Source organism: Festucalex cinctus, chromosome 5, assembly GCF_051991245.1.
Source record: "Festucalex cinctus isolate MCC-2025b chromosome 5, RoL_Fcin_1.0, whole genome shotgun sequence".
Taxonomy (NCBI): Eukaryota; Metazoa; Chordata; class Actinopteri; order Syngnathiformes; family Syngnathidae; genus Festucalex; species Festucalex cinctus.
The window spans coordinates 19,876,070-19,893,005 of NC_135415.1; the positions used below are offsets into that span (position 1 = coordinate 19,876,070).

At 41.7% G+C, this 16,936-nt stretch overlaps 1 protein-coding gene across 2 annotated transcripts in view; it reads left to right on the forward strand.

Annotated features, from left to right (window-relative positions):
- Window positions 1-330: 330 nt before the first annotated feature.
- cltcl1 (clathrin, heavy chain-like 1) overlaps window positions 331-16,936 on the forward strand; it is a 29,758-nt gene continuing 13,152 nt past the window's right edge. The window contains exons 1-7 of one of the 2 annotated variants that reach the window (XM_077520902.1): window positions 331-790; window positions 8,258-8,465; window positions 11,181-11,449; window positions 12,224-12,385; window positions 12,551-12,664; window positions 12,742-12,915; window positions 12,998-13,195. In XM_077520902.1, the coding sequence (XP_077377028.1) occupies window positions 749-790; window positions 8,258-8,465; window positions 11,181-11,449; window positions 12,224-12,385; window positions 12,551-12,664; window positions 12,742-12,915; window positions 12,998-13,195 (1,167 nt within the window). In that variant the 5' untranslated portion in view covers window positions 331-748. The remainder of the gene's footprint in view (window positions 791-8,257; window positions 8,466-11,180; window positions 11,450-12,223; window positions 12,386-12,550; window positions 12,665-12,741; window positions 12,916-12,997; window positions 13,196-16,936) is intronic. The other variant, XM_077520903.1, reaches the window with a different exon arrangement.

Here is a 16,936-nt window from a genome sequence, read left to right on the forward strand (position 1 = left end):
AATCAAGAGCCCCAATCCAGCCTAGATGTTTCATTATCAGGCTTCTGCAAAGCTTACTTATGAGGTAATCATTTGATTCATGTGCATTGGAGGAGGGAGGCATCTAAAACCCCTGTTCCGTAATGGGATCTGGTTGGGCACACCCTATAAAATGCTATGAAAATGTTGAATGGTTCCATATCGCGTGTTTGTGAATTAGTTTGTGTGTGTGCGATACAATTGTGAGCTGGCGAGTGATTTCAAAGTTGGAAATGTTGGGCTGAGGAGTAAACGGAGGAGGTCTTCGGCGGAGGGGTACACACGCACTACACACTACACTTCTGACCTTCTAGCGTTGACAGCCGTGAGAAAAAAACCTCCAAGGACTCACTCGTCTCACTTCTTACACTGTCTCGACGTGGATTTTCTTTTTTGGACTTCCCCCCACGCGTGTGTTTATTCCGGGGACACACGATGGAGCGGTTACACAAGAATCTTGCGCGTTAACGTGCACTAGTTTTCTCGGCGTAGGTGCGGCCGGTTTCACGACTGATTTTGGGGTGGCTCTGAATGGGAGCAGCAGCCAGCCAGTCGCCGTGTGAGAGAGTGAGAATCAAACGTCTCTCCCACTCTTCTTCTGTCATATATTCCACTTTCTAGGGGACGTTGGGAGCGGACACTTAAAAAGAGCACCTCCAAATCCTTCCTGGCTGCCCCCCTTTCCCCTTTCCTTTCTGCGAGGAGCCTTTTGGCAGAGAAATATCTCGAAATGGCCCAGATACTGCCTATACGATTCCAGGAACATCTCCAGGTAAGGCAAAAAAACGCTCCATAAAACCGAACCCCCCTCCCACCTCCTCTTTGGCGCAGTTCCTCGCCCTTGTGTCCGCACACAGGCGGCACATGTCGCATTTAAATGGGAATGTGAAAGCAGAGCTGCGGGCTGTTGCTCAATATAGCCACAGGCCTGGATTAGCCAAAGGATGACTTGGAGAAATTGAACACTGTGCACTGTGCGTGTAGTCATTTTACCTGTTAATAAATACAAAAAAAAAAGTGACTGTCATGTGAACTGCAAGCGTCTACGTCAGTGCAGTCACTTGCGGTGTTTTGACACTTTACATTGCAGTGAAACCAGCCAAGGCTCAGCTGGTCTCTTTTGTAACTGAGACTAAATGGCTTTAAAGCGCTGTGCAGCTTCCATGTTGTCATGCCTTGCAGCAGCATCCTTACTAGCCCCTGGAACTTCGAAAACAAAACAAAAAACTCAGTTTGATTCATATAGTTACAAAGTGTTCATTTTAAGTAAAATAGAGGAAATAAAAAATTTACAAAAAAAAATTAAATGACTCAAAAGTATTGCACACAATAGTTGTATAACAATTGTACCTAAACATTTTTATCAAGCTAATCTTTAAAAGTGAAACACTTGTTAAAGATTAAATGCTAATGTTTTGACTTTAGAAATGAAACACAACTAAATTGTTCTCAGTCAGTGATTATTTTGCATACCAGTAGTATATCGCTGAAAGAATCACTTGGTTTATCATAGGACAGTGATTTGAAATGCAAAATTAATTTGTAACTGACTCTCAATCTCAGTTCTGAGGTTTAGGGTGAGAATCTTGCCTATGTGGAGTTTCCAGATTTCTTCCCACAATCTAAAAATATGCTTTGAAGCGTGATTTGAAGACTTATAATTGTCCATAGGTGTGAATGGTTGTTACAGCTGGGATAGGCTCCAGCTATAGCGGTCCCATGAGGATAAACGATACAGCAAGTTCATGGTCTTGAGGAGCTAAATATTGTGCCCGCTTGAATTCTGCAAAGTAACAAGCGGCTAGAGAAATTCTGCTGACATAAAATTTGTTGGCTACAGCATAATTTCAGATTATTATGACAAATCATTCCCCTTATGTCCTATACTCGAAGAGACCACTTCTCTCAGGATATCTTAACAGTGAGCCAAGTAGACAAATAATGTATTCATTGTTTTATTCACAGGTATCATTTTCTCCATGGCACACAGAAACCTCGAACCCTTCTCTGTTAGGGTCAGACATGCAGCACTGTGCTTTACTGCTCTCTTGGCGCATGTCTCAGGCACACTCGCCCACTTGTCTAGAATATGGTGAATTATGACTCATCTTGCTAGTTCAACCCCCCGCCTGCATGTCAACGGAATTGTGCTGATCGATGTGTTTTCTGCTAGTTTGTACTGAGGGGTTGTGCACATCAACCTTACTGAAAAGGATGTTTCCCAATGTAGTTGAAGTTCCAAGAAGTAACGTCCCAGGTTTGATACTTTAAGGATCCTATACGGAAGTAAAAAATGCCTTATTCCTAATTATGTTAAATATTTGTATGAAAACACATCTAGGCGATAATGATGAAACAGTGAAATGAAAAACTTGAGTATGGCAGTATCGTGTGCTTTTTTTTTTCTTACACCACTACATCAGCAAGTTCATTGCACACTGTTCATAACATTAAAATCTTGTGCTTTATTGGGACTGTTGCAACCAAGGGTTCATTTTTTTCCTACACAGTAGCCGGTTGAACCCTTTATGTTTGTATCTGCCTGCAGAGTCCCAGCAGGGAAGTTTCAAGGTCACTTCCTTTTTTTCCCCCTTGTCATCACCTAACTGGGATCACCTGAGGGTGTTTAGCATATTGCTCTCCACATATGGCGATTGGTTGTTAATTGCCATCTGTCGCTTTAATACAAAAAGTAACTAGAAACTCGGCCGAGGCTGAACAGTCCTTTTTTTTCTTTTTTCTTTTTTTTCCTCCAGTACCATATCGTACACCTTATACTGTACTGCCTCAATATGTCTACAATTTATTTATCATTAGATTACATATACTATTTACAAGAACATAGAAAATCCAATAAAATTGTCACAACAGGAGGAAAGATTTCTCAACAACCCAACTCTTGGACAACATTTTTCATACTGTCACTTAGCAGTGATATACTGTCTTGCAGTTCATTTCCATACTGCCACAACAGAATACAGGAGTCAGAAAAGGCTCAGTGTTCTTCGCTTGGCCGACTTATGGAAAAAAGCCCCTTTAAACAGTCTGGGATTTAGAAAGAGAAACAAACTGAGAGTTATCTGCTTGTCTGTGGAGGAACAATTTCTACCATGATGTCCCATAGCAGCCCCTCTGCTTGGCGTCTTGCTGCCAGAAGACTTTGTGACGTACCCCCTCCTCCTCCCCTCGTCTGTAGCTTGTTGTTATGGTAACAGCAGGCAGTGAAATGGCCTTTCACTAGAAAAAGCACAGAACCCCCACCTTCCCCTCTCTCTCCACCCTCTTCTTCTGGCCAGCAGCCCCACTTTTGCCAGCCAAAGATCCTTTATCCACCAAACTATGAGTGCCTACAGAGCTTGTAGGCTCCTCTGTTGTTAGTGATGCTTGGTACTGCGCTCCCTCGCAATCTTGGGGTTTTTAGTTCAACTGACTTTTAACTTTTGTGTACTCCTTGGCTAGAGATGGTAAAGCAGCTGCTTGAAATCCCGCTCTGGCACAGTCTTACACCCCTGTGAACAAAGTTGGCTCCAGCAGACTGAAAAATGCTTGGAATTTCAAACCGGGGGACTTTGGGCCTCAAATTGTTGAGCATTTTCTTTCAAGGCCTTGTATTTACTGCTATTTCTGCCGTCTGGGTCGGAGTTCATGGATGTAACAACACGGGTCCGGAACCACTGAGTGTTGCGAGTCGATGTATTTTCTTCTTGACTATGTTTAACAAGGAAGTGTTGGAAGAACTGTCATCATCTTCAAGCTGAGGAGCTCCATAATTTATGTCCATCATCATTCTTTGTTGTCTGCTTAATAGATTATTTAAAATATTGCACATTTTATTGTACATTTAGAACAGATATAAAATTTGTGGTTAATCGTGACTTAACTATTGAAGTCGTGTAGTTAATTACGATTAAACATTTTAATCACCTGACACCTGCCAGAAATTGTCTGAAAGCATCAGCAGTGAGAGTAGTTGTTCACATATCTGACTTTCAATTAGATGCCGTGGGAGCAATTCACTTGCGACAAGTTCCAGGGTGTAGTCTGCCTTTCACCTTGAGTTAACTGTGTTACGCTCCAGCCCTGGTCAGAACCTTAATAGAATACGTCTTATGGAGAATGAATGGATGGATCCGTACAATAAGACGATGACTATAGATCACTGAGGCCGTCAAACGGTGGATAACATCTGTGGAAGGCCTTGCAAACATGACAGTCAACTGAGGTTAATGTGGCTTTGCTGCTGGCTGTCTCCGCACAAAGTATGAAACGTTCGCCGGTTCCAAACCGCCGTGTCAATTTGAATGAGACCCAAACCGACCTGCTGCTCTCGTGGCTGCTAAAACCGCTCGGACGTATCTGCGCTGATGGAACCGCGGCCCCGTGTCAGTCCTTTGGATGTGATATACAGACGAGGTCAGCAAATTGTATCAGGGTTCTTCTCCTCAGGATGTGGAGGAAACGTTGATTTCATCACGCTTGTATCTAACAGGGGCGGCACGGTAGTCGAGTGGTTAGCACGTCCGCTTCCCAGTTCTGAGGTCTCCGGTTCGAGTCCAGGCTCGGACCTTCCTGGGTGGAGTTTGCATGTTCTCCCCGTGCCCGCGTGGGTCTTCTCCGGGTACTCCGGTCTCCTCCCACATTCCAAAGACATGCATGGCAGGTTAATTGGGCGCTCCGAATTGTCCCTAGGTGTGCGTGTGAGTGTGGATGGTTGTTTGTCTCTGTGTGCCCTGCGATTGGTTGGCAACCAGTCCAGGGTGTCCCCCGCCTACTGCCCAGAGCCAGCTGAGATAGGCGCCAGCAGCCCCCGCGACCCTTGTGAGGAATAAGCGGTCAAGAAAATGGATGGATGGATGTATCTAACAGGACATGCCTGTGAATGAACTGCGACGTTAAGGGGCATCTGTGTCCAGTCCTCTAACTCAATCACGGATGTCAAGTCATCTTTATTTATATAGCGCTTTTGAACCGTGTGGAAAGTCATTCATGCACTAATTGGGACTCAAAATGGCACCAGACATGAAATCCCACAGATTTTCTTACTGTAAATGCCAGAATACTTTTCATACACACCCTGTCTTGCTCTTAAGCTATAAAAATGAAATGCCCCACCCCCGAACCTCATCCAAAACTGAATGGAATTTTTCCGGCTCTTCTGTTGACTATTGGCAACTTAAAATCCAAGTAAGAATGATCACTACAATGAAAACCAAATACATTTCCACCAATTGCTACAGGTCAGTTAGGTTTGTCACTGTATGATTTGGAACACTAAACCACGATGTGGCTTTGCTTACCATTGTGGTAAGATGGTGATAATTGATCTGGAAACAACAAATACTGTGTTGTAGTCTCATAAATCCTCTTTATGACATTGATGACTATTTAATCGAGAGTCCCAGTTGCTCTCTTACATATATTGTAAACCTGTGCAGCTAAACCGCCAATGAAAATATGTGCCAGAACTATCGTCTCAGTTGTGTTTTTTTTTTCTTTTCCATCTGCTCATGCGTTCGAAAGCTTCCGCATCTGATGTGAGGCGTCAGCAGCGCATCCACCCAGTCGGTCCAGTGACTCACCAGATACCGTCAACCTTGTGTCATCGCTTAAGTTGTTTGCGATTCTTGTGTCAAGTGGGTGAGTTTGGTAAATGCAGCTGTGGTATTGGGAAGGTCCAACATGTGTATGCATGTGTGAGGGTGTATCGCTAGACGTAGTTTGTGCGGCACTTGTGACTGGATGTTGTAGCTGAGCTGTGATTTCTGGTCTGGAAGAAGAGGATGTGGTGGGAGGTGTTTGTTATGCTGAGTCACTCCCCCTAAACCATTTGGATACCAAAGATCTGTTCTAACTGGAATTTACCATTCCAGCTTTCTTTCTTCTTAGTGGTCTCCTTCAAGCACCCCCAATCAGTCCTAGCAGGATTCTAGGCTGGGAACCTCATACTGTTCTTGTCATCTGCTATCCTTACTGCCTCCCTCCTCCACCCCCAGATAGTTTTGGCACTCCAAGGGAGATGCAGCATATGGCTGTAATCCTGCCTCAGGTCTTCTCCTGGGCTTTTCAAGGAGCCTATCGCTTGTACTCCCCCATGTTGCACAATGTAGTCGGCCTCAGTGATATGATGATGTTTTTTTTAAAAGCATTCGTTAAAAGATTGTTTCACAGTTGTGAGATGGAGGTTTCACACAAGACTTGTTTTGTGGCTAACTATTAGTTAGAGAAAAGGTCACTATTACTGTTTCCATTTTGAAGTTGGATGGGCATGCTTGTTATAGCCAAAACATCAATGGAGCTGGGACAATATATCAGACATATAGTATTAAATATGGTATGTGCCCAACAAGCTGCATTACTGTCTTGCATATGACAAATTCTAAACCCATACGCATAAAGACAAACTTCGATTTCCAACTACAGTCTCAAATTCTCATGCATATAGTGCTTTTTAGTCCTGAAAGTGGTATTTGTGTAAAAGTACAAGTATCCTATCAGAAATGACTTTGTAGAAGTTAATCATCTTGGAGAATATTACTTAAGCAAAAGTCTTATAGGAGCTCACATTTGTTGTATTTGAGTATCAATAGTCATTTTTTGATATTGTATACATAATGAATAGAAATAAAAAATGTTCAAAAAAAAAAAGTGCAGATTTAGATTTTTTTATTATTTTAATTTATATGTATTTTTATTGATTTTGTTTACTTCAGTGTTGAAGAAAATAAAACGGGTAATCAGGAAGTCTTTATCTGGACGTATCGGTATTGAGAGTCTTTCTCTCTGTCGCTCATTTCAGCTTGAGGCAAGCAGACGCTAGTGTGGCCAGGTGTACTTCGCTCATTATCCAACACAAATTTTTAACTACAGTTTTTATCCTTTTCATGTTGATAAAGATACAACTTAGTACATACACACTGTTTCACGTTTAATTCTCACCTGGTGTCAAGGAAATGAAAATATAACTTGCCATATCAACCATGTAGATTCCCTCCACTTTTAAATGTGTCTGTAGTCTTGTTTTGGTTCACTCAACCGGCCAGTTGCGAGACAGCCCAGTCTTTGTCATGTGGATTCCTCTCCGCTTGCCTCGGACTGCATAATGTAGTCAGTTGGTCATCAGAAGGAGAGAATCCACACTTGGTCTAACAGTGTGTACATTGTACAATCAAAAATACAGTACATGGAGATGTCAATTTTGAATGAATTACATTAACTGATGGCACTTAAACAAACCTATAGAGGGAAAGTTCTTGTGTATTTCGTGCAGTTCTACTTTCTAAATCTGGAAAAACTTCTTTTGATGGCAGTTTTTATATCAACAATCGGGCATATTCAGGAAGTTCCAGATTAATTGTGCGTTTGCATGTGAATCAACTATTTGGTATTGTTCTGTAAATACTTCTACAGATTTATAGCTGCTGTGAAAAGAATTTTGTTGTCGGCTACATACTGTTTATTATGTGTCTATTGTTCCATGGATTCATGTAATGCTATACATCATTGCTGCACAACAAACAACTTGTTGGAATGTTTTCATAAAACTGACTTGCAGTACTTTTAAGTCGTTGATGGATTGTCTTGGTTTTGCTTTAGAGTAACATAAAAAAAAGGTCTTTTTGTAGTTGAACAACATTAACGGCTCGTAGTTAATTTTATCCAAGGCCCTATTTAACCTTATAGTATTAAAAAATAGTTTATTTTTTGCTACTATAAAATTAAAATTGGAATAATTTTGCATATCTTTACATGTACCAATGCCATTTTGTGAATACTGAAAATCCGCGTATAATTTACAAACATTGAAATATATTGGGGGGGGGAATTAATAAATAAATAAATTCTTCAAAAACTGCTGATAAACATGTACTATAAATTTTCCACAATGCATGTGGACTATACTAAAACTATATTCATAATTTCATATGTACCTGTGAATGAATGAGTCTCTCATGTGAAATATTTTTTATTATTCTCACCCAAGTCGTCTTTCTGTAGCAAACCACTTGGGCTTGCTAGAGGTGAAAAAGGAAAATATCCTGTATGTATAGCCTCAATAGCCTAAGCACGCTTGACGTTTAAGGTTACATGGCATCCATAGATCACATTGCTTAACATGCAGATGTGAGCCATCAACTCATTTTCAAATCTTAAGTCAGGTTCAGCTACATTGTGTAGTTACTGACAGATTTTAAGTGTTTTCACTTCAGGCACCACATTCACTGATGTGTTTCTTCTGTAGTTGCAGAACCTGGGTGTGAACCCAGCCAACATTGGGTTCAGCTATCTGACCATGGAGTCGGACAAGTTCATCTGCATCAGGGAAAAAGTGGGCGAGCAGAACCAGGTGGTCATCGTGGACATGTCCGACCCCACCAACCCAATTAGGCGACCCATCTCCGCTGACAGCGCCATCATGAACCCCACCAGCAAAGTCATTGCCCTGAAAGGTGAGCGTAACATGTAGTTTCCCAGTAGATACATATTGAGAAAAACATAGGCGACGTGGCTTTATTCCAAGAACAATATTATTATTTTCAGACTCATGATGTCTGCATGTTACTCACAATATTTATTTAACTTTAGCTTGAGATTAATCTGTGGGTATTGATGTGGGAATGTCACAGTCATGCCATGACTAATGTTGTAATGTCAATGTCCGAAAGTAAATCAAGATTGATGCTGAGTGCACTCAGCTCTGTAGGCCAATTGTACAAAATTGGTTGTGAAAATTGATTGTGTGCCACACAGAGCGCAAACACAAGCAAGCACTAATCAGGATGATTCGCCTGTAATGCTTCTCTCTCTCTGGTCATAATGTGTTCTTGTTTACCCTCTCTCTTTCATCTGTTTGGCTCTGCTCGTTCTTATCTGACTGACTTTTTGTTTTGCTTTCTCTCCCTGGCTTTCTGTCATTTCTCAGACGGTGAGTTGCTATCCGTCTGCCCGCCTGCCTGACGCTCTGTTGTGATGATACAGTAGGCGTGGCTGTCTCATAAAAGCTTCCAAAATACCTTTCTTGAGTTCACAGACCTATTTTGGCTTCCAATCAATCAGAAGGCAGACAACTGTTTAGGAAAGGCACACACACCCAGGCTGCACATTGCCTCAACTTAACCTGTTGGTACTAATCTTTTTTGAGAAGCTGACTTGTGATAGCATGACCTGGTGCGTGCTACTAGAGTGAATATGCGGTATGCATTGTCGGATATATTACACAACTAAAAGATTGGCACATTGCCACAAGACTCGCTTGACGTATACATGACCTCATCTGAGTGGTCTGTCTTTTTCACATAACTATAATTCCTGAACAGCGTTCATTTGTAACCCTGCAAATTTATGGGTCTATATAGTCTTTTGCCTTATTCACCTTTCTTTAAGCTTGCACAAATTACCACTCGAAGCAAGAATCCTATTGATTTTGAGTAGGAATGGATATTTGACTGCATTTCCTTGCTTGTCTACAACAGTGCTCCTCAAAAGTGTGGTACTAGTACCACTAGTGATAAATGGGCTCCCTCTAGTGGTACATGTGGTTAAATGAGTGGTAAAGGAAATTATGTGATTAAAAAATAAATAAATACATAAATAAATAAAGGCTTAAGTGCCCGGGGAACACCCATGTCGTGTCGTGCGATGGCACGGCTCCGTCCAAAATGTATGGGCAACACAAGGCTACGCTGATGCCGACATTCCCACTTTCAATAGCAGTTTGGCTGCACACTCAGTTTTCCTGCTACAGTTTGAAGCATCCATACATTACCGAAACACTCACACTCAGCACTGACGAGACTGCAGTGACACGCAAACAGCTCCATTCAGGAAGTCCAAATATGGACGTAATTTAGGAGCACCTTAAATAAGGCTCTTCACGCATTTCCGAAATGTTCATGTTTTAATAAATGACATGTTTTCCATTATTTTTGAGTGGATAATGTGATCCCATATTTATACAAATTGTTTTGAAACTTAATTATGCTTAAAATGACCTGTGTGGTTAAAAACAAGTAACAAACTAGGGCTGATTCTAATCGTGTCACAAATCTGATATATAAGTGGTTTGAATTTTTTTGTAACATACATACATCATGTAATTTATGATCTCAGGTTTTGGACATGGGTGATGCTGGCTTGGTCGCCAAGTGCATGTTTTATGTTGCCAAGGGATTACTGTATATATATTGACTAACTCAGCCAATTTTGTCCAAATGGGCTTTTCTTTAATTTAATTGTTCATGGTTTTGACAACGTGATGCGGACAAATCTTTGAGTGAAACTCACAGTAATAGCTTATAAGAGAAAATTTATAAATACATTCTTACTAATGAAATGTGCATGAGAAGCACACACGGTGACATTTTCACCGTAGAAACCATAAATAACATGAAAACGCTGCGGGAAAAATAAACATTTTCAAGTTCACTTCTCGCTATGGTTAATAAGTGGCATTGTGAGTCCATTCATATAAGTCTGTGGATGTTGCTCACCGTAGTCCAAGGAACGCTCAAGATGTTTGTGTGAATGCACAGACGGAAAATTAGAGGGAACATTGGTCACAGAGCATATATAGAGAGAAGCGACAACAATTTGCCTACACAGAAGTCAGGCAAATGAACCGCTGCACCATCAGTGACACAATTCATCACAGCAGCTCTTTATTACGCACAGTAGTGTACATTTGTCTTTGACTCACCAGAGCAACAGCAGTACACAATAGAGGTAGTGAAGGTCACGTAGTCAAGAGGACAAAAATAATTTAGAAAGTCTCCTAAACAATAGTGAAGGACAGTCAGTACAAGTCAGATAAGTCACATTTTAAGTTGGAGTACAAACCTATTGATGACAAACAATATATGTGTGTGTATATATGTAGTGCATAAAGTATATACTGTACAAAAAAATGGAACAGCAATAATAACTATGCATGTTAATTTGCTTTTTGTTTTTTGCTTTTTGGTGACTTTAAACTTAAACTGTCACACATAATGCATTCCTGTTGCTAAAACTGTAATCATATTGTTATGCTAATTGCTCCGTTAAACATTTGAAAATATAATCATATAGAGTAGAAACATATGTGACCTATTTTGTTTGAAAATGTCAAGATTTTTTTTTTTGACTGCTGCCTAAATATTGATGTCCTCTACTGTCCTTCCCTTCAGCTGCAAAGACCCTGCAGATCTTTAACATCGAGATGAAAAGCAAGATGAAGGCTCACTCAATGACAGAGGAGGTCATGTTCTGGAAGTGGATATCAGTAAATACTGTTGCCTTGGTGACGGACACGGCCGTCTATCACTGGAGCATGGAGGGGGATTCCCAACCGAACAAAGTGTTCGATCGGCATGCCAGTCTGGCAGGATGTCAGATCATTAACTACAGAACTGACGAGCAGCAGAAGTGGCTGCTGCTGATTGGGATTTCTGCACAGGTACAAAGTTATTTATTCATGATCATGTAATTTTACAGGAAGTGCAATGCTTGTGCAATCTGGGATGCCTTAACATGATTATGTCCATGACTCATACTAACTTTACTTGACGAGTGTGTGTTTCCTGTGAGGGGAAACTAAATCGAGAAAAATTCTTCAGAAAAAGGAGCCAAGCGCTCGCTTCAAGCCGTTTATTGCCACTCTAAGTTGAAGTTGTCAAACTAAATATAACGTGACGTGACGGTGTATTTAACACAAACACTTAATTTTGCCTTAGATGAAAGTATTCTAGCTTCATGATAACACACAATGCAAAGCACCAAAAATGGACTAACGAAACTAGCATCGATTTTGAGCTGTTGAGCTGGGGGTCAAGGAAAGCCTGGTGGGATACCGGGCTAATAAAACTCTGGGGCAAAACCTGTGAACTATGAATTGATATGAGAGATAGTTTATCTAAATTACAGTTGTACATACTAAACACTTTGAGTTGTAGTCTTTTCAGCATTCATGATGACAACTTCACAAAATTATACCAAACAAATGTGACGGATAACGCAAATAATTTTATTTTAATTTTTTTGTTTATTTTGGGGGCTGAATGGAAATTTCTGTTCGAGTGGGTAAAGATTGAGTGTGTTGAGTTACAAATTCCACTCATAAATCAAGGCACCCTTGTAATTTGAATGGGCAGGAAGAGGAGATTCAGAAATTTTCCAGATTTGCTTGATTTTTTTTGTAATTATTATTTTTATAATCTGTTTGTTGTTGCAGCAAAACCGTGTAGTTGGGGCAATGCAGCTGTATTCCGTGGAGAGAAAAGTGTCCCAGCCAATAGAAGGTCACGCTGCTGCGTTCGGGGAGTTCAAAGTGGAGGGGAACGCCAATACATCCACCCTCTTCTGCTTTGCTGTGCGCTCACAGGCGGGTGGGAAGGTGCGGACCTCTGAACATTGCGCAATCATGTAGGGAACGTGTGAAAAACAGTGGGTTTGTTTCACAGCATAAATAACATCCCACTGTGTGCATGCAAGCGTATTTTCTGTACTCAGTTTTTTTGCACAATTGTGGTCTTATTTTAACATGTTACAATTCATCCAGCTGCACATCATTGAAGTGGGTCAGCCAGCTGCAGGAAACCAGCCATTTGCAAAGAAAGCAGTGGATGTGTTTTTCCCTCCAGAGGCCCAGACAGACTTTCCTGTAGCTATGCAGGTATGTCAAGGAACCCTGCAACTCGGAGGGTGTGGCCTGAGACTGTCCGGTGGTCATCAATTTTGTTTTTCCCACAGATTGGAAGCAAGCACGGTGTCATATATTTAATCACCAAGTACGGTTACATTCACCTGTACGACCTCGAGTCAGGAGTGTGCATCTACATGAACAGAATCAGTGCTGAGACCATCTTTGTCACATCACCTCATGAAGCCAGCTCGGGAATCATCGGAGTTAACAAGAAGGGACAGGTGAGGGGATGCATGCCGATGCTCAGAAAACATATTTGGTCATCCTGCTGATGTCTGTTGTCTTTCTTTTGTTTCCTTTTAGGTCTTGTCAGTATGTGTTGAAGAAGAAAACATTGTCAATTATGCGACGAATGTCCTCCAGAATCCAGACCTGGCCTTAAGGATGGCTGTCAGGTCCAACCTAGCTGGTGCTGAGGAGCTTTTCGCTAGAAAGTTCAACACACTGTTTGCCCAGGGAAGTTATTCAGAGGCGGCAAAGATTGCTGCATCAGCACCCAAGGTTGGTCTATATGTAGCAGGGCCGGCCCTACATAATTTGGTACCCTAGGCGAAAATGTACATGGTAGCCCCCCCCCCCCCCCCAATCCCATAAAAAAAACACACACACAAAAATTATAGATATGTTATATTTAATAGCACACCACGCAATAAATACCAAATTCCACAAACAAATAAAAATAAGAAAAATAACAGAAGTACAATGCAATGCAACTTTTTATTGCAATTTTTGCAAAATGTCAGTATTTAAAACCTCAAAATGTTTTCACTATGTACATTAATAATTGTGTAAGATACAAAAAATAGTAAATGTATCAATATACAAACGTCGATATATCGTAAAACTTTGGCAATAAGGTGAGTCACAGATAATGTGAATAGTGTGCAAAAAAACTTCACTAAATAACTTAGGAACATAACGGCAAATACTTAAAATAGTGCACGCCGGGACCTCCTTGCAGCAAAGGCATCAATTGGTGCGTCAAAGGATAGCTGCCTGGATACTTCTTGATTGATGCTGATAAGTGCCAGTCCAGTTAGCCATTCTTGTGACATGGTAGACCTTAAATAGTTTTTTATTAGTTTAAGCTTGGAAAAGCATCTCTCAGCTGAAGCTACAGTCACTGATATGGTAGCAGCCACTCTGAGTGCTACCCACATGTTGGGATAGATTTTTAGAAGTTTTTTCTCCTCTAGAAAAGTTAAAAGTTCCATGGTTGACATATTGGATTTTGGGCAGGTAGGAAATGACTGCATCTCTGCTAAGTGTTTATTTATTTTTTATTTATTAGAGTACATATTGCACAAATAAGTAGACTTCGAGAAAAAGGCTTGTTAATTCCAGGCCTAGCAGACCTGTTGCTACCCATAACAATCATGGAGATCATAGAAAGTACTAGATGTAGTCGTTTTTGTTGTGGGTTGCATTTTTTTTAATTTTTTTTTGCATTAGTTAATTTGATTAAATTGAAGATTTTGTAATCTATGCATCCTATTACAACCTTACTTTCATGTTGTGAGTCAAGTGCGTATTCTACAGAAAACATTTTGTCAATATTTTGGAAATTGTTCTTTATTTTTTTTTATTTTTTTTTATTTTTTTATTTTATTATTTTTTTTTTTTTCCTAAAGAGCTCAGAATTGTTCATTCGGTAGTCTTACCGATTCAACGTCTTGTCATCATTGCTCTTTTTTTTTTTTTTTTTTTGCGTGCGTGTGCGTGCGTGCAAATACGTATAAATTTATACTCATTCATTCACCTAAAACCTTATAAATATCCCATTACCCTTCGCCTTAACCAGGTACTTCAGAATCTTGCCAGAGTCGTGAGATTTAAATGGTCAGGAGACCAGAGAAAAGGTCAGAAAAAAAAGAAATAAAGAGAAAAGAAAGGTAAATCAAAGTGAAATCCAGCACCGACCAAACACTTCCTGCCTTCCCCATGATTACAAAATCAAAGTCTTACGCCAACCCCGGAAGCCTCTAAATTCCAGCAAATTTAGCGAGATCTCAAGAGCCCAGAGGAAAAACTAAAGAGAGGAAGGAGGGAAGGATCGATAAGGCAGAGTGAGATCCATAGAAGCCAGTACATCCAATCCATCAAAGTGAAGTCCAGCACCAACAAGACCCCTCCTGCGTGGTTACAAAACCAGAGTCTTATGCCAACCCCAGAAACCTCATACTTCTAATAAATTAAGATCTCAAGTGACCAGAGGAAAAACTAAAGAGAGGAAGGAGGGAAGGATAGATAAAGCAAAGTGAGAACCACAGACACCAGCACCAACTGATTCAAGGGGCTGTGGGAGGGAGAGGGTACTTCTGTTGAGTTTCAGTAGATGCTGGTGCGACGGATCTGGCATGCATAAGGACCACCACCAAAGAAAGAAGCCGTCAACCGCGGTCCAGCAAAGCGAGCACCCCCCCCCCCCCCCCCCCCCCGGAATCCCCAGGCCGCAGGAAGCACCAAGGCCACCCCCAAGCCACCCGAGCGGACACCGGTCGGCGAGCCGACCCAGACACCCAGAACACCCCCGCCCCAGCCCCGGCCCACACCCCCGAGCCCAAGGCCGCAGAACGAGGCCCAGCGGGCCCCCACAGCGCCCCACCGGTCCCCAGCCCCCATCCCCCCACGACCCCCCCGCACCCCACCCAAACCCGCCATCCACCACGACCCAGGCCCCACCACCCCCGACCCCCAAACCCCCGAACACACCCCGACCCCCAGCACCCAACCCCCCACCCACCCATACCTCCACCCCCCCCCCAAACAAGCCCCCCCCCCCCCCCCCCCCCGACGGCCGCCACCCCCCCCGCGAACCCGGCCCCCCGCGAGAAACCCCCACCCCCCCCCGGAAACCGGCACCGGGCAGCAGCGCAGAGAGGGAAGGTGTGCCCACCCCAAATTGTTCTTATGTTTATTGAGATATTGAACATCCATCCATCCATCCATCCATTTTCTTGACCGCTTATTCCTCACAAGGGTCGCGGGGAGATATTGAACAAAATCTTTAAATTTTTCAAATTTTTACTCATATATGCTGCTGAGCACTGTACATGATTCAGCAATAGCTGATATATCTGAAATAGTCACCTGGATCTAGAAGATCGAGCTTTGTGTCACTCAAAGTACTGCTGATTGGTGCTTGACTGGCTGTTGCTTCAGCTGTACATTAAACAAAATACATCACTTCAAATTATTTTGGTGTTAAAGCAGGGAAAACAAATCCATTTGCATTATGATAGAATACAATGTAAGAAATTATGGCTGTTTTTTATTAAATGCACCATTCATGCACTTACATTCAGTAGCCTTTGGTGAAGATGACACTGAAGGATTGTTTACCACAGCTTCTGCAGGTGCTTGTTGTGGCTGCAAATATTTTCTCAGTGCATCTAGTTAAAAAAAAAAATGCATTTACTATATAGATTTTTACATTAAACCAGCACATAATTCTTATTTTCAATAAATTAATAAATTAATGTGGTTATGTGAAACAATGACTTATGCAAATCCATTTGCCGGTATCTGGACTTACTGGCTGTTTTAGTTTAAACTCAGCAAGCGTTGCCCCACTCTTGTGTGCAAAGTAGCTACTAGCATGGGTGTAATGGTGCAGTAAACAAGTTATAAGCAAGCTAAGACGCTAACGCTATTTTCGTGTTTATTTTATAAACAATGATGATTGACCGACATACATACCTCTACCCTGGGCCCGTTTTTCCTCCGCCTCCTTTCGCCGCTTTCTTAGTGCAGCACCTGAAGGCTTGGACCTTTTCATTGTTGTCGATGTCAATGTATAAACAACACAAGTGTGCCAACCATCTATCTATCTTTCTAAAGTGCTGCCACTACACTCTGAGATGATATACGACCCCTCCCCCTACCTTTCATTCATTGTAAGCGGCAGCAGCGGGTCTGATTCAGGGCGCCAGGACAGCAGGTCGTGAACTCACAGTCATTTATTTGAAATAGAAGTAATAAAAAAAAGGAACTTAATAAAATAGATTTGCTATATAACATATTTTATGTTAGAAAACACGAGGGTGGGGGTGGGGGTTGTGTTTGGGTTTTTAAAATTTTATTTTTTTTCCTTTCTGCAATTTGGCGCCCCCTTCACAAGATGGCGCCCTAGGCGACCGCCTAGCTCGCCCGTAGCCTAGGCCGGCCCTGATATGTAGAGTACTGAAAAAACAAATTCTTGAAGTTTAAAATTCATGTTTACAGAGAAGTTTCTTTTTTCTT